At 41.9% G+C, this 26,783-nt stretch overlaps 1 protein-coding gene across 4 annotated transcripts in view; it reads right to left on the bottom strand.

Moving 5' to 3' along the window:
- LOC147098705 (serine-rich coiled-coil domain-containing protein 2-like) overlaps positions 1–26,783 on the bottom strand; it is a 730,402-nt gene that overhangs the window by 572,426 nt on the left and 131,193 nt on the right. For all 4 annotated transcript variants that reach the window (XM_085970759.1, XM_085970755.1, XM_085970756.1 and 1 more), the window contains exon 4: positions 4,558–4,648. In XM_085970759.1, coding sequence (XP_085826885.1) covers positions 4,558–4,648 — 91 coding nt within the window. The remainder of the gene's footprint in view (positions 1–4,557; positions 4,649–26,783) is intronic.

The following is a 26,783-nucleotide window of genomic DNA, read 5'->3' as shown; positions in this document are numbered from 1 at the left end:
TCCCTCCTTCACAAACCCAAGCGTCGTGTGATACATTAACCTCCCTCATCTCTACAGATGCTGACGGGCCTGCTGTGAATTTCCAGCATTTTCTGCTTTTGTTTTAGATCTCTGGCGTTTTAATTTTTGATTTTTTATTCACCCAAATTGCTAAATAGTTGCATCTTTTTGAATTGTATTTTATTATGTTACATCTGTGTGTTCAGGAAACCCAGCATCCATGAATATTGCCCAAGACGTTCGGGTAACACGAACCAATTGCTACTTTCTTATGGGAAAGGCGGGAATTTCAAATTCCCAGGACAGATGGCATCAACTTTAAATGGGTGAAAAATCAGGAAACTGAAAAAGGACAAGGGTTTTAAAAGCTGGTGGACTGCTTGGCAAGTTCTCAACAAGAAGCGCATGCTGGAGAGAAAGGAGACTGTTGTTGCAAAATATTATCTTGGACTTTCAATTTCAAAACAGAAAAGACTATTACATTACATCAGGAGAAGTTATTCAAACAGGTCATTAACCTAACACATACTTTGTTCCTCATCAGTTTTGTTCTATTGTACCGACAATATTTGTCAAATTCTTTTAGGCTTTCGATTGCTAATCAATTCACAATATTGTAGATGTTTTAGCCTGTTAAAAACTCTGGTCTATATTTAATATTCTTCCAATCTCAAGACAATGGCGTTTGAAGCTTGAGACAATGCTCAATGTAAAATAGCTTACTTCAGGTAAAGGTAATCATTAAGCCTTAGGTCACCCACCTATAAAAAAGATGAATTATTAATACAATTGTAGCTTCTGGATCATAGAGGGACAAGGCCCATTTATGGAGAATACTGTGAATTTATTGGCCCAGAAATTCGAGTCGGGGGCTTGCTGCGCGTGTAAGCCCCCGGTCTGCACTTAGCCGACGCGCCGGCCGTTGAGCTTCAGGGACGCCTGGAATTGCTGTTTTAAAATGTTGACTCCCGGGCAGCGTCTGACGTCACGCCGCCCAGGAGTGCAGCCAGCGCGAAGCCTGTAGCGCGCTGTGCAACTGAGACACGCCCCTTGAGGTCTCAGTTTAACAGGACACGCCCCCAATGTTTCTGCCAAGCTGCTAAGCATTTTTACATGCAAAGCAGCAGTTTAAATAGGTTTTTGGAAGTTTTTTGAAGCTTTTGGTAACTTTTATAAACTTTTAAAAACGTTTACATTATTTTGAAGAATCTGAAGTAGTTTTAAACAGAATTAAAGCAATTTAAAGACTTTTAAAAGCCCTAAAATAATTTTTTAAATTCCATTTATTTATTTAGCAATGTCGTCGTCATACGTGTCTTCACACTGTTCCCTTTGGGGAACTGTATGAAGTGGTGGAAGGATTTATGGCCATGATTAACGCTCATTCCGTGACCGTAACCATCTTTGAACCAGCCATTAGGGCGGTTAGTCCTATGGCGGGAGGGTTTTACGGGCTCCCACAAGCTATACAAGGAGGGGGGGGCCACCCACACCCACGGACGCAAATATCCCACTGGATGTCAACCCAGAATTTAGAGCTGGAGCTCCGACTCCACTTGCTGGGACTGTCTGGAGCGGGGTTCGAAACCCTACCCTGATCTGGCCCAGCGGCGGGGATCCTACCGCTATGCCAAAGGCCCAATCCGATTAGCAACGTGAAATGGCTGGAATGAGCACAATTCACGGCATTAAAAGAACTCACAATTGAACTGATGACCTCAGCAATCTCCTCAAGGAGGTGGAGGCGCAGCGCCTGCTCATCATTGGTAATGAGAAGTCAAAGGCGCCGCAAAAAGGGCAGATGATAGCTTGGTCTTTCAAGTGGCAGCATAGGGCTCCAGTCACGGGGAGGGAAAAGGCGCAGGAAACGTATGGGTGTCACCTTTTGTGCGGAGTGGGCCTTTTGCGTAGCAGTAAGCATCCCCGCCGCTGGGCCAGAAGGAGTAGGGTTTCGAACCCCGCTCCAGACAGTCCCGGCAAGTGGAGTCGGAGCGCCAACTATAAATTCTGGGTGGACATCCAGCGGGATACTTGCGTCCGTGGGTGTGGGTGGGTTGTGGGAGCCCGTAAAACCCTCACGCCATAGGACTAACCACCCTAATGGCTGGTTCAAAGATGGTTACGGTCACGGAATGAGCGTTAATCACGGCCATAAATCCTTCCACCACTTCATACAGTTCCCGAAAGGGAACAGTGTGAGGATACGTACGACGATGACCTCTTGCGCAATGCACCTCCTTGGACCCTCAGTCGCAGATGCGAGGGGGCAAATCGTGCAATTGTTAAATTTTTCATTTTATTGACATGTAAAATGTTGGCCCAGTAATTCCCTTCCAAATGCGCGAGTACGGTCGGGGTACTTACGCATCTGGCCGGAGGAAATGCCGGTTTTCAGCATGCACAGCGCATGCGGGGAAAACCGGCATTTCCTGTCCTCTGAACGAAGGGGTTCAGAGGCAGAACGCGTGCGCAGTAAAATTCGCCGCTTTCATTCATGCTTTCAGTGAGATCAAGTCCTTACAACTTACACATGAAAAAAGCATGGGTACAGTTGCTCCAGAGGCTGCGGAGGAAGATATTTCTTATTGTGGAGCTTCTGAAAGTATGTATGTCTGTATATATTCCTTTGCGTGTTATGTATATATTCCTTTACTTATGTGTATGAATGTATTATTTAATTATGACTTTCAGAGAAAGTAACTTATTGGAAAATCATAATTAAAAAGGCGGCGGAACAGGTGGAAAAAAAGGCATATGGGATACTTGCCTTCATTAGCCGAGGCATTGAATATAAGAGCAAGGAGGTTATGATGGAGCTGTATAAAACACTGGTTAGGCCACAGCTGGAATATTGTGTGCAGTTCTGGTCGCCACACTACAGGAAGGATGTGATCGCGTTAGAGAGGGTGCAGAGGAGGTTCACCAGGATGTTACCAGGGCTGGAGCGCTTCAGCTATGAAGAGAGACTGGGCAGGTTGGGTTTGTTTTCCTTGGAGCTGAGGAGGCTGAGGGGGGACATGATTGAGGTGTACAAAATTATGAGGGGCATAGATAGGATGGATGCTGAGGAGCTTTTTCCCTTAGTAGAGGGGTCAATAACTAGGGGGCATAGATTCAAGGTAAAGGGCGGGAGGTTTAGAGGGGATTTGAGAAAGAACTTTTTCACCCAGAGGGTGGTTGGAGTCTGGAACTCACTGCCTGAAAGGGTTGTGGAGGCAGGAACCCTCACAACATTTAAGAAGCATTTGGATGTGCACTTGAAATGCCATAGCATACAAGGCTACGGGCCAAATGCTGGAATATGGGATTAGATTAGACAGGGCTTGATGGCCGGCGCGGACACGATGGGCCGAAGGGCCTCTATCCGTGCTGTATTACTCTATGACTCTATGACATAAGTAAAGGAATATAAAACATACATACATATACGTAAAGGAATATATGCGGACATACATACATAATTACTTATTACTGATGAAAAGTTTCTTTCTTAGAAGTGCTGGAAATGTTACATTACTCATTTTAGAACACTCATTTTCACATTCCATTCACACAGCCACAATTGCTCCTTCTACCTACCATTCTGAAAACCCGTTTAAAAAAAAAAAATTTAAACTTTAAAACGTACTTAAAATTTCTTAAAATAACTTCCCTCCCTTTCCCAAACAAAAATATTGCCTTTCAGAAGCTCCACGATAAAATATATCTTCCTCCGCAGCCTTGGAACAACTTTACACATGCTTTTTTCAAGTGTAACTTGTAAGGACTGACCCTCACTGAATCCATGAATGAAATCGACGAAGTTCACTGCGCAAGCGCTGCCTGTGCAGTCGCACGCGCTGTGCCTATGAACCCCTTCGTTCCGAGGACTGGAAATGCCGGCGTTCCCCGCATGCGCTGTGCATGCTGAACGCCGGCATTTCCAACGGCCAGATGCGTGAGTACCCAGACCGTACTCACGCATTTGGTCACGAATTTCTGGCCCATTGAGAGAAAATAGTTCCAAGGTATTTATCCTTGTTAGTCACTTTTACTTGCATCCAATTACAGAAAACAATTGAATTAATTCTGGATGGTATGGTTAGTGAAATGACTGTTCTGTCATGTTTCTGCATTGTGTGTGCTTGAATAAATAATAAAAATCTAACATTGCATTAATAAATGGGAACACTGGTGCTGGAGATTTCTTATCCTGTCAGTGTTTTATTTTCACCTTGAACTCTTCGTCATTCCTAACTGGCTACTGTCACAGTTATGGTGATGCCATAAGTATGGGTGCTGTTAAAAGTTATGGCAGTGTTTTTGTTCACTATTTATCGAAAACGAGGGAAGTATTTCTTGTATTATAAAACATGCTGATATCATCAAGTCATGGAGACAGATGACAAGGAAAAGGATGAATTTTAGCATTCAAAGCTAACAGTCATCCCATATTTCCCTAATAACCGGCAGAAACTAGACATTATTCCCAAGAGAAGGACATTGAAAATATATATCTTTCTCTCGGGTAGGGTACTAAAGGGATCTATTGAAATTTAAATGAAAAGCTTTGCTTACCCATCTTGCAAGGGGTATCCTCAGGCAGATCAACATCCAACATGAGGTCATCTTCATCCAGGTCACCTGACTCCAGGTTATTCAGAATATCCTAAAGAGAAATAAGCGAAGAAATGGCCTTAGAAATTTACACAAAAAGGGAAGTCAGCTTTCCCCTTGATTAAATATAAAAGGTAGGAAATGAGTTTTCGTTTCCAAAAGAGTAAGTTCAAATGTCATCTTCACTATTCAAAGTTGTATGTTAGCAAAATATGCCACAATTTTAGTTTAAACAATGGATTTTATGTTGAAATTTTGAATTTATTTACCAATTCTTAACTGCATGGGTGCGATGGGAGGGAAGGGAAGCAGAAAGCGTCTGATCACATTTTATTTTAACATGTTTTCCAGCAGGTGAAGTGAACAGCAGTATTAGCATTGCTTATTATGTTATTGATGGTTTGGACCATGATGTCCTGCAATAACAGATTAATAATTTGTGGGGGGGGGGGGGGGGGATTTAACAAAAGCAAAGTACAAGTAACAGAGCTGCATGAACCTGCCTCATCATTGGGTAAAAGTACAAAGACAAATGCCAAGCACTAGAGTAAAAATGTTACTTTTTAAGACAAGAAAACATTTACTGGAATGAAAACTGACTCGTGAGGATTTTTGGCCTCAACAGGGTTCAGATTGTATATTGTTGCCACTAAACATTTAACCACTTGTTCTGTCTCATTTGTTATTTGCACTGGCAGCTGAACTCTTTCTAAAACTTTGTACTTTTTGTCCTCTCCTTTTGAAACACTGAAGTGAGCAGGCAAGTTCACAACTATCTAGCAGAGATTTTATTAGGATAACAGAGCAAAGAGCAATCTTATAATCCCTCACCCTTGTCGCCTCCCCCATTTTGCCTCACAGCTCTCGCCGGGACATCGAGCACGTTTGGATGGATTTATATTTGACTAAAAGATACCTTCAAGGGTTATGAAAAACATCCTGTGCAGGCCAAAGAACAGACAATAAGAGATAATTGAGCTTAATTTAAAAACAGTTTTTCTCTGCTGAAGAAAAGCATCTGTTCCAACCCAAGGAGGAAGTGAATTCAGCCAGTGTGTAACATGGAGAGACTGGATAATTAGTCCAATGTGATATGAAAATAAAGCTACGGCTGCATTTGAACAGAGACTCCAGTGTGCCATTCAGTGAAAAAGGCAATAGTATGAATCAGCTGGAAAATGAACCAGAGAAACTGCAATTGCACAAATTAATTCTCACGGTGTGCTGGCTGCTCCTGTAATATACTTTCGGAGGCAGACATTTTGCTGCAGAAAATCTTCCGAGCTATGAAATGGAACCAACAGGTTTTTAACTACTGTTGAATCAAAAGCAGGAAAATACACAGACAGAATGTACCATAACTAGTTCACACAATCTGTTTTTCATAAGTGTATGCCAGTGAGGTAGATATAAAAGGTGGGAAAATAACAAATGCTAGAAATCTGAAATAAAAAGATAATAAATAGGAGGTAAATCAGCATCTGAGAAAATGGATGTTACCTTGTTTTTCTCTTTGCAGATGTTGAGGGGTCTGCAGTGTTTCCAGCAGTTTCAGTGATGGGATCGGCTTATTTAATGTTCTGTGCGGAGCTTTGAGCAAAACTGCCCATATGGAAGTTAGATGTGCTGAACAATCTTGCAGGATAATAAAGTGCACAATTCCAAGCAATGACTTGCTTGAGCGCCACTCTTACAAACCAACCATCAGGTTTGCTTTAAAAAAAATGGAGCCACATGCTCCCCCTTCCCTACAAGGGTCAGCTGGTTGGTCTGAGGCAGGCGGTTGTGGGTTCAATGCCACTCCAGGACCTCATCAGATAACAACTCGCATTTATGTAGTGCCTTTAATGTAGTAAAACATACCAAGGTGCTTCACTGAAGTGTAATCAGACAAAAATCGCGTTGAGATATTAGGAGGAGTGACCAAAAGCTTGGTCAGAGGTGGGTTTTAAGGAGGGACTTATAGGGGGAGAAGCTTGTGGATAAACTACAGATTTAGGGAGGAAATTCCAGAGCGAAGGGCCTAAAAGGCTACAGGCACAGCAGACAAAGGTGGGTCGAAGGGAGTGTGGGTTGCACAAGGGGAAGAGAGACTTGCATTTATATAGCACCTTTCACGACCGCAGGCCGTCTCAAAGCACTTTACAACCAATGAAGTTCTTTTGAAGTGTAGTCACTGTTTTAATGTAGGAAATGCGACAGTCAATTTGCGCACAGCAAGGTCCCACAAACAGAAATTTGATAAAGGGACAGATAATCTTTTTTTTTTTGTTTGAAGTGATGTTGGTTGAGGGTAAAATACAGGCCAGGGCCAGAGTTAGCAGAATGGAGACGTCTCAGAAGGAAGAAGGGGTGGAAGAGGCTACAGAGATTGGGAGGAGTGACCAGAAAGGGATTTAAACACGAGAATGAGAATTTTAAATTTGAGGCTTTGGGAGACAAGGAGGCAATGCAGGTCAGCAAGCACAGTGGTGACGGGGGAGTGGGATTTGGTATGGGATAGGCTACAGGCAGCTGAGTTTTGGATGAGCTGAAGTTTATGGAGGGTGGTGGATGGGAAGCTAGAATAGTCATATCGAGAGGTGACAAAGGTACAGGTGAGAGTTTCAGCAGGTAGGCAATGCTAGAGGTGGAATGAGGCAGTCTTTGTGATGGAGAGGATGTGTGGTCAGAAGCTCAGCTCAGGGACAAGCAGGATACTGAAGTTGCAAACATATAAGCTAGGCTGACACTTCAGTGAAATACAAGGTAATAGTGAATTGTTGCAGGTGCCATTATTTGGCTAAGACATTCAACCCATCGGCCTGTTCCAGTGGTTCAAGTGAACATTAAAAGGTCCCATTGGCACTATTCAAGGAGCAGGGAGTGCTCCCAATGCCCTGGCCAAAATTCCGACTCAGTCAACATCACAAAAAGGAGAATCATTGGTCACCCATCTCAGTGCTGTTTATGGAATTGTCCTCTGCAAATTAGCTGCCACTTTTGCCTGCATAATGGCCAATGCACTTCAAAGTAATGGATTGTATATCAAGTGCTTTGGCAGATTTCTGAGAGGTGATAAAGCACTGTTGAAATGCACATCTTTCTTGCTTCCCAAAATGCAGCCACACACTTGATGCTTTTAAACAGAAACAGCCAGGAGAAACTGGCAGTGAAGAACAGTGGCAGTAACTGGCACGAGCAGGATCAATCGCAAGCAGAGTTGGCTTTCATCACCTGCAAAATCCCAACTGTGGGTCCCTCAGCCTGCGGGCGAATGCTGCTCAGGAAACAAACACATCCATATCTTTTCCACCAAATACAGTTGACTTCCAATAATCCTTTTAACCTCCCGAATATTTCTTTCATCACCTTTCCCCTACTTGGGCTGTTCACACCGTTTCAGGCAATAATGCTCGGAGTTACACCCCTCAGATCACCATGAAGCACAAGATTTCACACCTGCAATTAAGGCAAGCACGGATCTCAACAATTTCCAACAGCGCAAAAGGTTACAATTTTCTCTTACCGCAAACAATGACTAAAACCCAGCATGATTGCTGCATCTGAAGCCACTTTTATATCGGCACACTTTTAGATCAAATTTGTGGAGACCAGCAGGCTCCCAGTGTGTACACCACTAAATCCTACTCTCTTATCCCAGCAGCAGAATTACAGTCTCTCAGAAAAACTGGTTTTGCAATTTTTCTTCTAGAATTAAGCTGAATTTAGTCACATAAATGTCAAAAACCAGCTCACAGAAACCGGCATTCCAGAATCCAACCAAAACAAGCGGCTCAAAAAGGGAAAAAACAAGTTAACATTTTGGACACGGACCATTCATCAAAACTGGAAACTGGGAGTCAAGCAACCCCCTGTATAGGACAATGAGGGGGGGAAAGGGAATGGGGGAGAAGTCAAGTTAAGGTGTATAAAGAACCCATCATATCGGTTTCACACTTAATAAAAATAAGACTTATGTATCATGTTCGTAAGCATGTTAATAAGAAATAGGAGCAGGAGTCGGCCATTCAGCCCTTCGAGCCTGCTCCACCATTCAATGAGATCATGGCTGATCTTCTGCCTCAACTCCATTCACCGGCCCTATCGCCATATCCCTTGATGCCCTTACTAGTCAGAAATCTATCGACTTCTGTTTTGAATATACCCAATGACTGAGCCTCCACAGCCCTCTGGGGTAGAGAATTCCAAAGATTCACCACCCTCTGTGAAGAAATTTCTTCTCATCTCAGTCCTGAATGACCTACCCTTTATCTTGAGGCTGTGGCCCCTGGTTCTAGAGTCCCCAGCCAAGGGAAACATTCTCCCAGCATCCATCCTATCAAGCCCTGTAATAATTTTGTATGCTTCAATGAGATCCCCTCTCATTCTTCTGAATTCAAGAGAATACAGGCCTAGTTTACTCAATCTCTTCTGATACGACAGTCCCGCCATCCCAGGAATCAATCTCGTGAACCTTCGGTGCACTCCCTCTATGGCAAGTATATCCTTCCTTAGGTAAGGAGACCAAAATTGTACACAGTACTCCAGGTGTGGTCTCACCAAGGCCCTATATAATTGGAGTAAGACTTCTTTACTCCTGTACTCAAATCCTCTTATAATGAAGGCCAGCATACTATTTGCCTTCCTAATGGCTTGCTGCACCTGCACATTCACTTTCAGTGACTCATGTACAAGGACACCCAGGTCCCTTTGAGCATCTACATTCCCCAATCTTTCACTATTTAGGAAATACTCTGCCTTTGTTTTTTCTACCAAAGTGGATAACTTCACATTTATCCACATTATATTCCATCTGCCATGTTCTCGCCCACTCAGAGCCTGTCGAGATCCCCTTGAAGCCTCTTCACAACAGACACTGCCACCTAGCTTTGTATCATCAGCAAATTTGGAAATGTTACATTTAGTCCCCTCATCCAAATCATTGATATAGATTGTGAATAGCTGGGGCCCAAGCACCGATCCTTGTGGTACCCCACTAGTCACAGCCTGCCATCCTGAAAAAGACCAGTTTATCCCTACTCTTTGTTTTCTGTCTGTTAACCAATTCTCAATCCATGCTAGTATATTACCCCCAATTCCATGTGCCCTAATTTTGTTCACCAACCTCTTGTGTGGGACCTTATTGAAGGCCTTCTGAAAATCCAGATACACCACATCTACCGGTTGCCCTTTGTCTACTCCACTAGTTACATCCTCAAAGAACTCCAATAGGTTTGTAAAACAGGATTTCCCTTTCATAAATCCATGTTGACTCTGCCCAATCTTACTATTAGTTTTTAAGTGCCCAGTTATTGCATCCTTTATAATAGATTCCAGCATTTTCCCAACTACTGATGTGAGGCTAACAGGTCTGTAGTTCCTCATTTTCTCTCTCCCTCCTTTCTTAAATAGCGGGTTACATTTGCTATCCTCCAATCTGCAGGAACCGTTCCAGAATCTATAGAATTTTGGAAGATGACAACCAATGCGTCCACTATCCCAATGGCCACCTCTTTCAAAACCCTAGGACGTAGGTCATCCAGTCCTTGGGATTTCTGAACTTTTAGTCCCATTAATTTTGCTAGTACTGTTTTTTTAATACTAATAATAATTTCTTTAAGTTCCTCATTCTCGTCACACCCTTGGTTTACTCGTATTTCTGGGAGGTTTTTTGTGTCTTCCTCCGTGAAGACAGAAACAAAGTATTTATTTAATTTCTCAGCCATTTCCTCATTCCCCATTATAAATTCTCCCGTCTCTGACTATAAAGGACCTACATTTACCTTCACCAGTCTTTTCCTTCTCACATACCTATAGAAGCTTTTACAATCTGTTTTTATATTTTTCGCTAGTTTATGCTCATATTCCATTTTCCCTTTCTTTATCAATTTCTTGGTCCCCCTTTGCTGATTTCTAAGAAGATCCCAATCCTCAGGCTGACTGCTTTTTCTGGCAACTTTATAAGCTTCCTCCTTTGACTTAATACTAGCTTTAAATTCTTTTGTTAGCCATGGTTGGATCACTTTTCCTTTTGGGTTTTTATGCCCTAGAGGAATATATGTTTGTTGCAAATTATGCATTATTTCCTTGAATGTAAGCCATTGTATGTCCACCTTCATACCTTTTAGTGTAGTCTCCCAATCTACCATGGTCAACTTGTCCCTCATACCCTTGTAGTTTCCTCTGTTTAGATTGAAGACCTTCGTTTCAGATTGGACTACATCACTCTCAAACTTAATATAAAATTCAATCATATTATGGTCACTTGTCCCTAAAGGCCCCTTTACCACAAGATTATTGATTAGCCCTTTCTCTTTACACAGTACCAGATCCAGAATATCCTGTTCCCTGGTTGGTTCCTCCACATACTGATGCATGCATTCCAAGAATTCGTCCTCCACACCATTAGTGGTAATTTGATTTGCCCAGTCAATATGTAGATTGAAGTCCCCCATGATTACCGTATTGCCCTTGTTACATGCACTTCTAATCTCTTGATTGATACTGTGCCCTACATTACCATTGCTGTTTGGTGGCCTATACACAACTCCCACCAATGTTTTCTGCCCTTCGCTGTTTCTTAGCTGCACCCAAACTGATTATAGTTCTACATCGCGATCTGCCAAGCCAAGATCTTTTATCTCTACCGTACCGATCTCATCCCTTATTAACAGCGCTGCGCCACCTCCTTTTCCTTTTTGTCTGTCCTTCCTAAATGTTGAGTACCCTGGAACATTCAGTTCCCAGCTTTGGTTACCTTGCAACCATGTCTCTGTAATGGCAATTACATCATACCCATTTACTTCTATTAGTGCCATTAATTCACCCGTCTTGTTGCGAATGCTACGTGCATTTAGATAAAGTGCCTTCAACTTTGCCTGTTTAATATTTTTCTGCACTCTGACCCTCTTTACTGTTGGCCTTTGTTTCTGCTCCCTACTAGTTTTGCTGATTACTTTTCTAACTTGCACTTCCAGCTTTGTTTCTCTCCGTTCTGGGCCCACACTTAGGTTCCCAGCCCCCTGACAAACTAGTTTATATCCTTCCCAACAGCACTAGCAACCCCCCCTGCGAGGATGTTGGTCCCATTTCTGCCGAGGTGTAACCTGTCCAGCTTGTACAGGTCCCACCTTCCCCAGAATCGGTCCCTATGCCTCAGGAATTTAAATCCTTCCCTCCTACACCATCTCTCCAGCCACGTATTCATCTGGTCTATTCTCCTATTTCTGCTCTCGCTAGCACGTGGCACTGGGAGTAATCCTAAGATTATTACCTTTGAGGTCCTGCTTTTTAATTTATTTCCGAGCTCCCTATATTCTGCTTGCAGGACCTCGTCCCTCTTTCTACCTATGTCGTTGGTACCGATATGGACCATGACCTCTGGCTGTTCACCCTCCCCCTTCAGAATGTCCTGCAGCTGCTCAGTGACATCCTTGACTCTGGCACCAGGGAGGCAACATACCATCCTGGAGTCACGTCTGCGGCCACAGAAATGTCTATCTGTTCCCCTTACGATAGAATCCCCTATCACTATTGCTCTCCCACTCTTTTTCCTCTCCTCCTGTGCAGCTGAGCCACTCGTAGTGCCACGGACTTGGCTCTTGCTGCATTCCCCTGAAAACCCATCTCCCCCAGCAGTATCCAAAACGGAAAATCTGTTGGAGAGGGAGATGGACTCAGGGGACTCCTGCACGACCTTCCTAGTTCTTTTACTCTGTCTGGCGGGTTTACCCACCCGATCTTACTGAACTTGTGCAAAAATTAAACTATTTGAATCAGAATAAATAAACTCTGCAACAATTAATCCGTAATGGATTCATGATACAGACAAATGATTTACTAAGAAAACCACAAATTATATCAAGCCCAGCATCATAGGTACAAATGACACACTGCCTCGACTTTCAAGTCAGTGTATATCGTGATCAAGCCCATCTTTTATTGTATTTCACTATCGATGCAATTGAGAATAGCATCCTCTCAACCCACTCAATTGAGTTTTATATAACTCAGTACATGAATTAACCACTTAGGTAAATAAATGGCAATTTCCGCATGCGTGAAAAATATACGGGATTCAAGCATGTGCAAATCATATATATTTTTCATGCATGCGCAAATCGGCGTATAAAAAAAAAGCGCTAAATTTAGGACCACAGTTTGAGAACCACTGTGCGGGCTGGATAGAATCAATTGGTGGGCCAGATAAGGCCCGCGGACCATATTTTGCCCAACTCTGGGTTAAAAGGACTGTGAACAGCCTTTAAAAAAAGCTAGAGTGTGTTGAGAAATGGTGGATGACGTACAAAACCAATCTCAGTGAGCAGTGAAATGACAATAAAGGAAAAGAAAGGCAATGAAATAGCCAAGTAAAGAAGTGAAAAGGCACGGGAAGACCCCGTACACAGGTGCTGATGGATCTGCTGTGTATTTGCTGATTTTATTTAGGATACAGAAGGAGCTGAATAGATTTCTAATTAATAGCAGTCAAACCAACATCATATGCACCAGCATCCACCTATAGTTTATTGGTCTCACTGTTTCTCTTTGCATTTTAATCATGAGGCTCACATTAGCTCGAATCTTGCTAAAGGCTGCAACAGAGGCTTAGAAGGGTCACAGCTGGCCTGCTGGAATTGATTAAGCATCCCTGGTCTGTTGCAACAAAAAATGCTGCAAAAAATTAATTTCTGAATCTGCACACCTATAATTCAGGGAATTTGAAATCAAAGTTGAATGTAGGCTTGTACAAGCAGACCTTTGATAACTATACATACTGGGAATGTTTCACAAGCAGAGTTTGCAATTTACACTTTCCCTGTATCAGCAAGTTTTAATGCTGAGCCACATCATCAAATGAAATACATTCAACTTTAACAGTGATTTTTATTGAGCACTGTCATACGACATTGGATACTTGATTGGTAATACAATAGCTTAGCATAATTCTAGCAGGATGAGTTATAGCAAGTATAGAACCCTTGTAAAAGTATTGGAACTTGCTACAGCGGATGCGGTGTGAAATCAGTACAGATCATGGGATACAAACTGACTTCACTCTGGCTTGCAATGCTCTGACCCACTTTTTGGATGGACCAGACACATGGGACTTCAACAAATTTAAAAGTTAACATTAAAAGTCAAATATCTTTGTGTTTTTACACACAAATTACTAAAACAGAGCAAAATCTAATACAATTCAGGACAAGTAGAGAATTCACTGACAAGATAGATTATTCATATGGGTCTTTAACACCAAATAGCTCCAACAATACAGAACATCCTCTAAACTACAGGTAGCAGAATTAAAATTAAAAATGTTACTCCAGAAAATTCAGTATTGTTATAGTTACAAGCATGGAAAATTACTGCCATTTTATTTTATTTCTCTTATTTTCTAGCTATCTATTGTGAACTTTGTGCTTTATCAAGGCGATGAATGTTAATTAAAGACAGAAAATGCTGGAAATACTCAGCAGGTCAGACAACATCTGTGGAGAGAGAAACAGAGTTAACGTTTCAGGTCAATGACCCTTCGTCAGAACTGGCATTGAGAGCATGGCTGATCTTCTACCTGCTCTCCACTTTCCTGCACTATCCCCATATCCTTTGATTCCCTTAATATTGAAAAATCTATCACTCTCTGTCTTGAATATACTCAATGACTGAGCCTCCACAGCCCTCTGGGGTAGAGAATTCCAAAGATTCACCACCCTCTGAGTGAAGAAATTTCTCCTCATCTCAGTCCTAAATGGCCGACCCCTTATTCTGAGACTGTGACCCCTGGCTCTAGATCCACCAGCCAGGGGAAACATCCTACCTGCATCTACCCTGTCAAGCCCTGTAAAAATGTTGTTTGTTTCAATGAGATCACCTCTCATTCTTCTAAACTCCAGAGAATATAGGCCCAGTCTGCTCAATCTCTCCTCATAGGGCAATCCCCCCATCCCAGGAATCAGTCTGGTAAACCTTCATTGCACTCCCTCTAAGGCAAGTATTCCTTAAGTAAGGAGACCAAAACTGTACACAATACTCCAGGTGTGGTCTCACCAGGGCACTATATAATTGCAGTAAGACATCTTTACTCTTATACTCAAATCCTCTTGTAATAAAGGCCAACATACCATTTGCTTTCCTAATTGCTTGCTGTACCTGCATGTTAACTTTCAGTGATTCGTGTACAAGGACACCCAGGTCCCTCTGAACTGGAACATTTCCCAATCTCTCACCATTTAAAAAATACACTGCTTTTCTATTTTTCCTACCAAAGTGGATAACTTTACATTTCTCCACATTATATTCCATTTGCCATGTTCTTGCCCACTCACTTAGCCTGTCTATGTCCCCTTGAAGCCTCTTTGCATCCTCCTCACAAATTACAATCCCACCTAGCTTTGTCAAATTGGGCATGGCAGCCTTGAAGAAGAGTTCATAGAGTGTATTAGGGACGGGTTCCTTGAGCAGTATGTAACTGAACCAACCAGGGTGCAGGCAATCTTAGATCTGGTCCTGTGTAATGAGACAGGATTAATAAAAAATGTCCGAGTAAAGGATCCCCTTGGAATGAGTGACCATAATATGGTTGAATTCCAAATTCAGTTTGAGGATGAGAGAGTTGGATCTCAAACCAGCGTACTAAGCTTAAATAAAGGAGAATATGAAGGTATGAGAGTAGAATTGACTAAAGTGGACTGGGAAAACAGATTAAAGTGTAAGACGGTACAAGAGCAGTGGTCTACATTCAAGGAGATATTTCACATCTTTCAAGATAAATATATTCCACTGAGGAAAAAGGGGAATAAAAGAAGACAGCCATCCGTGGCTTAGTAAAGTAATAAAGGATAGTATCCGACTGAAAACAAGGGCATATAAAGTAGCCAAATCCAGTGGGAGGATAGAAGATTGGGAAGCATTTAAAAGCCAGCAAACAATAACTAAAAGATGAATTAAGAAAGGGAAGATAGATTATGAAAGTAAACTAGCAAAAAATATAAAAACAGATAGCAAGAGTTTCTACAGCTATATAAAAAGAAAAAGGGTGGCTAAAGTGAACGTTGGTCCCCTAGAGGATGGGACTGGGAAACTAGTGGTGGGGAACATGGAGATGGCAAAGACGCTGAACAAATATTTTGTATCAGTCTTTACAGTAGAGGACACTAAAAATATCCCAACACTGGACAAACAGGGGGCAATGGAGGGGGGGGGGGGGGGGGGGAGAGGAGCTAAACACGATTAAAATCACTAAGGAGATGGTACTCAGTAAAATAATGGGACTTAAGGCGGATAAATCCCCTGGACCTGATGGCCTACATCCTAGGGTCTTGAGAGAAGTGGCGGTAGGGATTGTGGATGCATTGGTGATTATTTTCCAGAACTCCCTGGACTCAGGAAAGGTCCCGGCAGATTGGAAAACTGCTAAAGTAACACCCTTATTTAAGAAGGGAAGTAGACAAAAAGCTGGAAACTATAGACCAGTTAGCCTAACATCTGTGGTTGGCAAAATGTTGGAGTCCATTATTAAGGAAACAGTAAGAGCATTTGGATAAACATAATTTAATAGGACAGAGTCAGCATGGTTTTACGAAGGGGAAGTCATGTTTGACAAATTTGCTCGAATTCTTTGAGGATGTAACATACAGGGTGGATAAAGGGGAACCAGTGGATGAAGTGTATTTGGACTTCCAAAAGGCATTTGACAAGGTTCCACACAAAAGATTACTGATCAAGGTAAGAAATCACGGGATTGGGGGTAATATACTGGCATGGGTGGAAGATTGGCTATCTAACAGAAAACAAAGAGTTGGGATAAATGGTTCGTTCTCGGGCTGGCAATCAGTAACTAGTGGTGTTCCGCAGGGGTCAGTGCTGGGACCCCAACTCTTTACAATCTATATTAACGATTTGGAGGAAGGGACCGAGTGCAACATATCCAAGTTTGCCGACGATACAAAGATGGGAGGGAAAGCAGTGAGTGAGGAGGACATAAAAAACCTGCAAAAGGACATAGACAGGCTAAGTGAGTGGGCAGAGATTTGGCAGATGCAATATAATGTTGGAAAGTGTGAGGTTATGCACTTTGGCAGAAAAAATCAAAGAGCAAGTTATTATCTAAATGGAGAGAAACTCCATTACAAAGGGATCTGGGGGTCCTGGTGCATGAAACACAAAAAGTTAGTATGCAGGTGCAGCAGGTGATCAGGAAGGTCAATGGAATCTTGCCTTTTATTGCGAGGGGGATGGAGTATAAAAACAGGGAAGTCTTGCTGCAGTTATACAGGGTATTGGTGAGGCCACACCTGGAATACTGCGTGCAGTTTTGGTTTCCATATTTAAGAAAAGATATACTTGCTCTCGAGGCGGTTCAGAGAAGGTTCACTCGGTTGATTCCGGAGATGAGGGGGTTGACGTATGAGGAAAGGTTGAGTAGGTTGGGACTCTACTCATTGGAGTTCAGAAGAATGAGAGGCGATCTTATTGAAACATATAAGATTGTGAGGGGGGCTTGATCGGGTGGATGCGGGGAGGATGTTTCCACTGATGGGTGAGACTAGAACTAGGGGGCATAATCTAAGAAGAAGGGGCTGCCCTTTCAAAACTGAGATGAGGAGAAACTTCTTCACTCAGAGGGTAGTAAATCTATGGAATTTGCTACCCCAGAGAGCTGCGGAAGCTGCAACATTAAATAAATTTAAAATGGAGATAGACAGTTTCCTAGCAGATAAGGGAATTAGGGGTTACGGGGAGAGGGCAGGGAAGTGGACGCGAGTCTAGATTCGGATCAGCCATGATCCTATTGAATGGCGGAGCAGGCCCGAGGGGCCGTATGGCCTACTCCTGCTCCTACTGCTTATGTTCTTATGTATCAGCAGCAAACTTGGATATATTACATTTGGTCTCCTCATCCAAATCATTGATATAGATTGTGAATAGCTGAGGCCCAAGCACTGATCCTTGCGGTACCCCACTAGTTACCGCCTGCCAACCCGAAAATGACCTGTTTATTCCTACTCTCGGTTTTCTGTCCATTAACCAATATTCAATCCATGCTAGTATATTACCCCCAATCCCATGAGACCTAATTTTGTTTAATAACCTTTTGTGTGGCACCTTATCGAATGCCTTCTGAAAATCCAAATACACCACATCCACTGGTTCCCCTTATCTATATTAGGATAGTTATAGACTTCAGCATGACAGACAGGATGGTAAAATGGGTAGAAGCATGGCAGATGGAGCTCAATGCGGAGAAGTGTGAAGTGATGGACTTTGGAAGGAATATAGAAAGACAGTATAGTATAAATGGCACAATGAGACCTTGGTGTCCATAGAAACCAAGTGGCACAGCAGGTTGATAAGGTTGTTAAAAAGCATATGGGTTACTTGGGTTTATAAACAGAGGAATAGAATAAAAAACAAAGATCCTGCTGGAACTTTATAAATCACTTGTTCGGCCTCAGCTGGATAATTGTTGACGATTTTGGGCACCACACTTCCGGAAAGATGTAAAGGTCTTAGAAAGGGTACAGAGGAGGTTTACCAGGATGTTACCAGGGATGAGGGACTTCAGATATGAGGAGAGGTTGGAAAAGTTAGGACTGTTCTAGTTGGAACAAAGAAGGTTAAGAGGTGACCCAATAGAGGTTTTCTAGATGATGAGAGGTTTTGACAGAGTCGAGAGAGAAACTATTCCCTCTGGCGAGTGGGTCAAGAACTAGAGGTCATAGATTCATAATCACTGGCAAAAGATCCAGAGGGAAGGTGAGAAATGTTTTCACTCAGAGTTGTCGGGATCTGGAACACTCGACCTGAAGAGGTGGTAGAAGCTGATTCCATCAATAATTTTAAAAGGGAGTTGGACATTGACTTGAGGACGAGGAACTGACAGGGTTACGGACAAAAAGCTGGGATGTGGGACTGAGCACGACTGCTCTTTCAAAGAGCCAGCACAGGCACGACGGGCCGAATGGCCTCCGTCTGTGCTGTAAGTTTCTGTGATTCTAAGATTGAATTGGTGTAATGTGCCGACTGGCATCTATCTATATATATTTTTATTATTAAAAATCTTCTGTCTGCACACACTTCCTGTCTACAAAGCTTTACTTCCTGTTGTCATACTTTTGTCACAATTTGGGTCAATTTTTGCGATTATAAATTATGACGTTGACATTTATAATAGCAACTGTCTATGCAAACTTGCACCCTCCCATCAATAGTGGCACTGCAGTATCTCTACTGAAGGGAAGATGCAATTACAGCATAGTAAGTTCACATAGGTAGTTTCCATTGTAAATGTAGGCATAGGAATTTCAAATGGAAAAATGTTGACAGAAAGTGCGCGCAGTCAGCACATTTTAAAATATATAGATAAGTTTTCATTTTCAGTGTATTGTAATGCTACATGACTCTTACTCCCTTCCATTTGTGTGTGAGAGAGATTGTAGTGGTATGTTATTCTTGCTCCCTTCCCCCAATCCATTTCTGTGTGCCTGTAAATCGTACTGACAGCAGTTTTAGTATCACAAAAATAAAAGAATACAACCTGCCATTAGCCTCAGAAACTCTGATGGCATCAGCTGCAGAAAATAAAAGCAAGCAGTCAATCCTTTTGAATTACAGTGCAGCCATACTGAGGGCTAAGTACAAGCAAACAATTCACTCAATCCTCTTGTTGAAACTTTGCCTACAAAACAGAGAAAATGGTCGCACAAGACAGGCCTCTTTCTCATCTGGCACTCGCCCTGCTGTTTCACAATGATGCCCACAATTTAGTGCACTGATATCACAGATGTTCCCTTTTTTTGTATATTACACATCAAGTAGGAAGGGTTAAAGATTTTGTGCATCTTATTCATCATTTGCTTTATTGCACTATGCTACCCTAGCATTTAATAACTTTTTACTGACCGTAAACCCAATGTTAAGATCGTTTCCAGAATGCACCAAAGAAATGTTAACACACCTAATTTTTTAAGTTTCTTGCTGGGACTGAATCCATTACCCCAAAACAATAAACAGCAAGCATTATTCAATTATGAAAGTATCAGGGGACAACCTTGCAATTCAAATAAATATTACTCTACTTTATGATGACACAGTTAATGTGTTCATTCTTTCAATTCGACAAGGATTACGAGTTATCAGAGACATGTTGGAATAGTAAAAACTGGTATCTTTATTTAAAAATGAATGAAATATGTTCACTCTGGTTCCCCAGCCATCCAGGCCTATAATTTACTGAAGATCATCAGTAAAATGGCTGCACTGAAAATGTTCCAGTTTTGAGTAGATGGAATTGCTTTGTAATGAGACAGTTACCAGTCCCACACTGCAATACATCTCGGTGGCCAGGCACGTTCTGCTGCATTGCTCTGCATTTTTACACAGATCAATGCTTAAAAAGGCAGGGCTCTGAACTACGCAATATTTCACATTCATTCCACCTGCTTTGATTTGACAAAGCATTTGGCTGAAGGTCTCAGACTGCTGTTAGACAGCTCAGCTCTTTCTTGCAGAGAATTCGTCAAAGAGTGCAACTAGAAAATATATTCCTTAATTTTCCATTTTCCTTCTTCGATCCAACTTCTTTCATTTGAGAGGTAGAACAGTAACAAACTTCTTCAACATATCTAATTTAAACGCCCCCGTGTGACTGGCCAACAGATTGCAACCTCGCTGTAGGAGGAGATGGTTTCCTCATGGATCTGCAAGGCACCCAATCTACAGCAATGCAGCACAAGTGCAGTTATTGAGTTCAACAGTAAACAGCTCAAACTGAAATCCACAGCACAGGTTCAACAATACAGAACCCCCCTAACTGCTGCATGCTCGCAGTGTATGTCATTCCTGACCAATGCATACAGTTTGCTGCAATTGTTACTTTAATACGCACCTCATTCTCATTAGTACATATCAATAATGTGCATGTATATAGCGTCTTAAATGTAGAAAATGTCCCAAGCACTTCACAGAGGCATAAAAAAAGTTAATAGCCATTTTTTTGATGGGGGGGCGGGGGGTGGAGGAGGCTGAAAAGGAAGAACAAGTTAATGACTGGTTGTTGTTTTTAGTAGCAAAATGACAAATTAAGTAAAACTCCCTCTGCTAAAAGAAGTGAAGGCATGGGGACATTAAGAATTCTTGGGGTCTTTGGCATCAAGAACATTCGTGTCATTTCTCCCGCCCCCCATTCAAACACAAATGTGTAATAAAATGCCTATGTTAAATATCTAACCCTGTGATGAGCTACAAAGGCTTGTAGAAGTTCATCCGCCACTTTTTCCCACCTTGCTGTGAGACTCTGACAGTGTCTTCCACTCTTCTCGTCTGCTCACAGGCTTCTTCAACCGCGTCTGCCCACCGCTGGGACCGCGTGTGGTCCACATGGCGCTGGCACCACCACAGCCAGGTAACTAAACTGCCTCCAGCACTCAAATCTCAGTCTGCCTGCCATGCATTGTAATCAACATAGCCGGCAGGTAGCGCTGTTTAAGTTTATGGTAAGCTATGTTCATGGGGCTCCACCATATTTGGCTGGGGCCCCTGGGCAAAGGCCCCATAAACCAATATGTTAATGCAGCCCTGAGTGAAGGTGCACAGGCACATTATAAATCATTGTGGTAGTTGATTTGACATGTTGCAAATAAATTGATTGAGTCTTTTAAAGAATCACTGACCCAATGCACATGACATCAAAATTGAAGGCACAATATGTTGTGCTGCAAGGAGGTAAGCAGGACAGATTTACGATTATGTGCCCCACTCCCCAAAGGGGAAATTCACCCTCACTAAGAAGGTAATTCTAAGTCAGTGAAAAAAACTGAATATAATTCTTGGACGCAAAATAATTATATCAGCTGCAAAATGAATGCAAATAAAACTGCCCCTTGTTTAAATGTCCTCATTGTGTGACAGGGAAGAGAAGGAAATCACAACCTGGGAGGAACCACTCACCACCTAGCAGGAAGTCAGAAGACATGAGGTCAGGTCTGGGAGTAAACCACCTTGCCTCCATCAGACGCACAGTTTCAAGTCGATTTGGACTTGGAGTTATTGGTTGATTACACAACATTTTTTACAACTAATAGCTAGGATAATTAATAGCTTCACAAGAAAAGAGAGTAGTAACGTGCAGCAAAGAGAACAAAAAGCATAACAAATAAAAAGCTTTTTAAAATTTCAAAACGTTTAAATTCCTATGAATCTTACAATGCTTGCTTTAGATATGGAGAAATTTCAACAGGCAGCACTTTCCTAACATACAGTGCTGTATGTACTAGCTAAAAGGTGACAATTTAATCATGTTTGTTAATGTTAACTCTTTTATGTACATTTGCTGAGTAAAAGGGAAAAATTGAAACAAGTCCTACAATACCCAAAGTAGCTATTCAGGTCAATTCCAGTATTTGCACACACTGTGCAAGGCCAGCAATAGACTGATATTGGTGTTCCAGTACACACATGCTGCTTACTGTCACCACTAAAACATCATTTCACTTACTCAGTCACTGTAAATCACTGGCCCCGATAACGTACTGTGTGTTGCATGGCATAACGCTCCTATCGTCATAAAACAGAATAGATTCTCTTACTCACTTTGAGCAAGGCCACAAGAAATCTGTGAGTAGCTAATAAAGGGAGAGAGTTTTCGCTAGGTTGCGCTTCAGTCCGAAATCGGGCAAAACAACATAAAAGATCAAGGAATTTCAAACGCAAATCAAGTTTCCGTGCTCTTTATGCTGTTTTAAAAAACATCGCGCTGGAAGCCAACCCCACCCACCAAACTGGCCCCATCCCCAGATCAAATTAATCATCATGGCGAGTTTCCGCTAATTGCACCCATTTGCAGCCCTTCGAGGAGACTCTTCAAATTAAGCTGGGTTTTTTTAAGGCGCAAAGTCAGCTTTTAAATATTAAAAAATATTGAATTTACTAAGAAACTGACTAGCGTACACGAATGAAACTGGTAAATGGTTCTGTAGTTTTAAAAATTCATTTTTAGCGTAATTTAAAATCAGGTTTCTCACAGGTGTTGGACTAGACACTGATTAAAAATGCTTATTTTTGGGGGATAAACCCATCTTCATTGTATTAAACAAACTGCACCAGGTTACCACTCAAATACATCAAGGAATTTTTTGCACAGAAAAATAAAATAAACAATTACATTCTATTACGCTGCCCAATTGCGCTGGTTCATGGAAGATTATGCAACTGAGTCTGAGCGGAAACTTGAACTATAACTTCACTTCGGATAACCAGCGCAATTTCGAGCACAACTTGCGCCAAAGTACTGCAGGTTCTGCTCGGTGCTTGGAAACAGCAATGTGGAACAAATAATAAAATCAAATTCTGAGCCTAAGGTTTCAAAATCTGGAAGGCACTACAAAAATCAATTAACAAACCATACGCCATGATTGAGTGCATAGATACCTAGAATCAAACTGAATATTTAACTCTTACTTCTCTTCACTTTACAGAAGAGCTTAAAAGATAAAGCCATGTGAAATTTCTCCCAGGCCCAAAGATAATCAAGCGATACTCCAGGTATCAATCTAAAATTGCAGTCTACATTATTCAATCCTGACTACATGTATTTTACAAATGACATTTTCAATGGCCCTGCAGGACTGGAACTAGTGTTCCATTAGATATTTGATTGGCTTGGTTTATACTTCTCCTCATAACCTTCAATTCCAAACTTAGACAGTCACCCAGCTTCCCTTTAAAGCAGTTAATTCATACTGCAGTAACCGGACGAAGAAAAACTAGCATTTCTACAGTGTCTTTCACCCTCAGGACATCCCAAAACGCTTTACAGCCAATGAAGTACTTTTTGAAGTGTAGTCACTGTTGTAATGTAGGAAGCGCGGCAGCCAATCTGCACACGGCAAGATCCCACAAACAGCAATGTGATAATGACTAGATAATCTGCTTTTTAGTGATTCTGATTGAGGGATAAATATTGCTCAGGACACCAGGAATAACTCCCCTGCTCATCTTTGAAATAGTGCCATGGGACCTTTTACGTCCGCCTGAGAGCGCAGACGGGGCCTTGGTTTAACATCTCATCTGAAAGACAGCATCTCTGCCATTGCAGCACTCCCTCAGTACTGCACTGGAGTGTCAGCCTAATTTTTGTGCTCAAGTCTCTGGAGTCGGACTTGAACCCACGACCTTCCAATTCAGAGGCGAGAGTGCTACCAACTGAGCCATAGCCTCATAATGACTTAATACTGCCAGTGTATGTTTTTGGGGATAATGAAGATCAAATAATTATTCTTCTCTAAATTTGTTGTGTATGTTTCTATATCTTGCACCAATGTGCATATAGATGCACAAATTATTCACAATAAATTCCATTTATCACCCTTAGCCTATGTAATTTGTCCAGATCATTTTGAACGGACCATTCTGCCCGACACTAGATCCCTTGAAACACAGCCTAGTACGATCACCAAATGTTATTTTATAATAACACATAACCTTTTGCATATTATTTAAGTATAGTGCAACAGTAGACTACCAGAACAGGTCCCCCATGGAGCTCCACTAGTTACTGACTCCAGGACCTTCTCCCTTTGTGACCTTCAATTTCAAGTCTATTATCAATCCAATTAGCAACTTTGACATTAATTACATGGACCTTTATATTCTTCAATAGCCTGTGTGTGACTAAGAATATGATCACATCAATCTTTAGACTGCCGGCCACTGATTGGCTGGCAAAAGTGGCCGAAGGAGTTTCTTTTTCAGTTTGGTTCCCACTCCCATATCGTGCAATGAACAGGAAGCATAAAACTTCCTTTTAAAGTACAGAATAGACAGTAAAAAAGGAGTTCAATCAAAATAGAAGAGAATAAAAAAAGGAATTTGCATTTATAAAGCACCTTGCCACGCCTCTCAGAAACATTGACAAAGCACTTTACATATATTGAATTACTCTGGAGTGCTGTGATTGTTTATATGTAGGAGAATTTGACAGCCATTTTACACAAACAGCCATGTGGTGAATGACCAGTTAATGGCCCAGAAATTCGGGTCGGGGGCTTCCCGCGGGTGCAAGCCCCCGACCTACACTTACATATCGCGCTGACATTTGAAGACTGGGCCTGCGTGGATTTCCGGTCTGTGGCCCGGTTCAGCTCCCGGCGCGCTGTGCGTGCGTGATCCAGTGGCGTACTTAGTGCGATGAGCCGGCTGGGATCACGTGAGCACTGGGCAACCAATGGGAGTTTACAAAAGTCCATTCATGAGTTAGACATAAGACCTGTCAAACTCATGAAAACACCGGGCGCCCAAAACAGTACTTAAACTTTAAATAAAAGTTAAAAAAAATCCCACTAATTAAATTAACTATTAATAACTTTAAAAAACTATTTTAAACAATTATTCAAATTTCTGCCAAAAATTTTTTTTTCAAGAAATCGGGTCCAAAAATACACTTACCTTACTGTAAATTCTTTAAAAATAATAAACCTGTGAAAAAAAATTTCTAACTTTAATTATTAGACCACTTACCTTTTAAAACGAAGTCCTTACGTCTGCTTTTTACATTGGTAAAAAGTGGAGGCCTTCACGCACGGACAAGCCTGTCAAAAAAAACGAAGTTCAACGCGTACGCGCTGCCTGAAACGTCGCACGGGAACCGCCTCTTAACCCCTTGGTCCAGAGGAGAGGAAATGCCGGTTTTCCGCGCATGCGCTGTGCATGCTGAAATCCGGCACTTCCAACGGGCCCACGCGCGAGTACCCCGTCCGTACTCTCGCGTTGGGACCGGAATTACTGGGCCAGTGTTTTTGATGTTTGCGGAGTGATCCTTGCTCTTTTTGGAACAGTGCCATGGGATCTTTAGTGACTACCCAAACTAGAACAGGCAAAAAGGCCTTAATGTAATGTCTCATCTGAAGTATGGGACAGCGGACAATGGAGCACTGCGATGGACTGTCGGTTTAGGTTAGGTGCTCAAATTCTGGAATGGGGCTTGAACCCACAATCGACCAATCATGGTGCTCCCAAATGAGCCACACTGGCATTCAATGGGAAGACAGGGCAATGAGAAATGCTTCAAATTATTTTTCTACTTACAGTATATTTTAAATGTTTGTATTGTACTATAAACTGCAGTTTAAGTTGTGAAAATCTCCTGTTCTATAGCAATTTCAGTGTAACTCATCTTCAATTGTCACAAAGCCTCTACTGAGACGGTTTTTTGAGCAGTCGGGTTTATATGGGGCTCTCTCGGCTTTTTTTAAGCGGTTACTAGTTCCGTAGCTTATTATGTATGCAAAGCCACCTGATCTGAAAAGGATTTTTTTCAACTTTTCTGGTCTCCTCGGGGCAGGCCAAATTGTTCATAATTTACAGCCCGCCACTTTTAGAAGCAAGTAGGAGTACAGACAGAAGCATTAATTGAAATGGTTCAGATGAGGATTTTGTCCTTTAATTAAAAGATCGTTGCACAAGAGTAAATTGCTCTGGAGGCAAATTGTTCCCAAGCACCATTCTCAAAAGAAAATAACTTTTGTATCTGCTTGGTTTATTCTGGTAGAATAGAAGTGCTGTCAATACTAAGTAATAAATGCATCTTTGCAATCAGCATGGGGAGCATTTTGTACTCATTGTATTTTTCCACAGTAAACCTATGGAAAGAAAGTTTAATTTTCTAGATTGCTACCAGTGTGACTGAAAATATCTAATCAAATTAACATACGCAAGCGTTAATTCATTACAGTTTCTTCAGACTCAATATGGCATGTCTAAAAAAGGACCTCGGCTGTCTCTAAAGAACTCGGTCAGGAAAACACAAATCTTCAATCCACACAAATCTTCAATCCACAGACTTCTATCTAAACGCAACAGATTTTATCTGTTCGTTGGTAGAGACACTAAGCCAAGGCCCCCATAGCAGTGCTTGAAGAGAAGCCGAGAGCGGTCCTAATGTCTGAGCTAGCGTTGCTCCATTATCCAACACCACCTACAACAGATTAACTGGTTATTTATCTCATTGCTCTTGGTGGGATCTTGCTGTGTGCAGAACGGTTGCTATGGTTACCAACATAAAGTAATTAGCTTCAAAGCAATTCATTGTACAGGAACATTGCGGATCGATGAAAAGCCACTATATATAAATGCAAATCTTTTTCTATCCCAACAAGGAATACTCCTCAGACCACAAAAGCTCTGGTGTGTTTCTTCCTCCAAAAGGG

The sequence above is a fragment of the Somniosus microcephalus genome, chromosome 29 (assembly GCF_052327205.1).
Source record: "Somniosus microcephalus isolate GS21.2 chromosome 29, FLI_Smic_1.0, whole genome shotgun sequence".
Taxonomy (NCBI): domain Eukaryota; kingdom Metazoa; phylum Chordata; class Chondrichthyes; order Squaliformes; family Somniosidae; genus Somniosus; species Somniosus microcephalus.
Note: the sequence above shows the minus strand (reverse complement) of the source record. Positions and strands in the feature narration are given on the sequence as shown.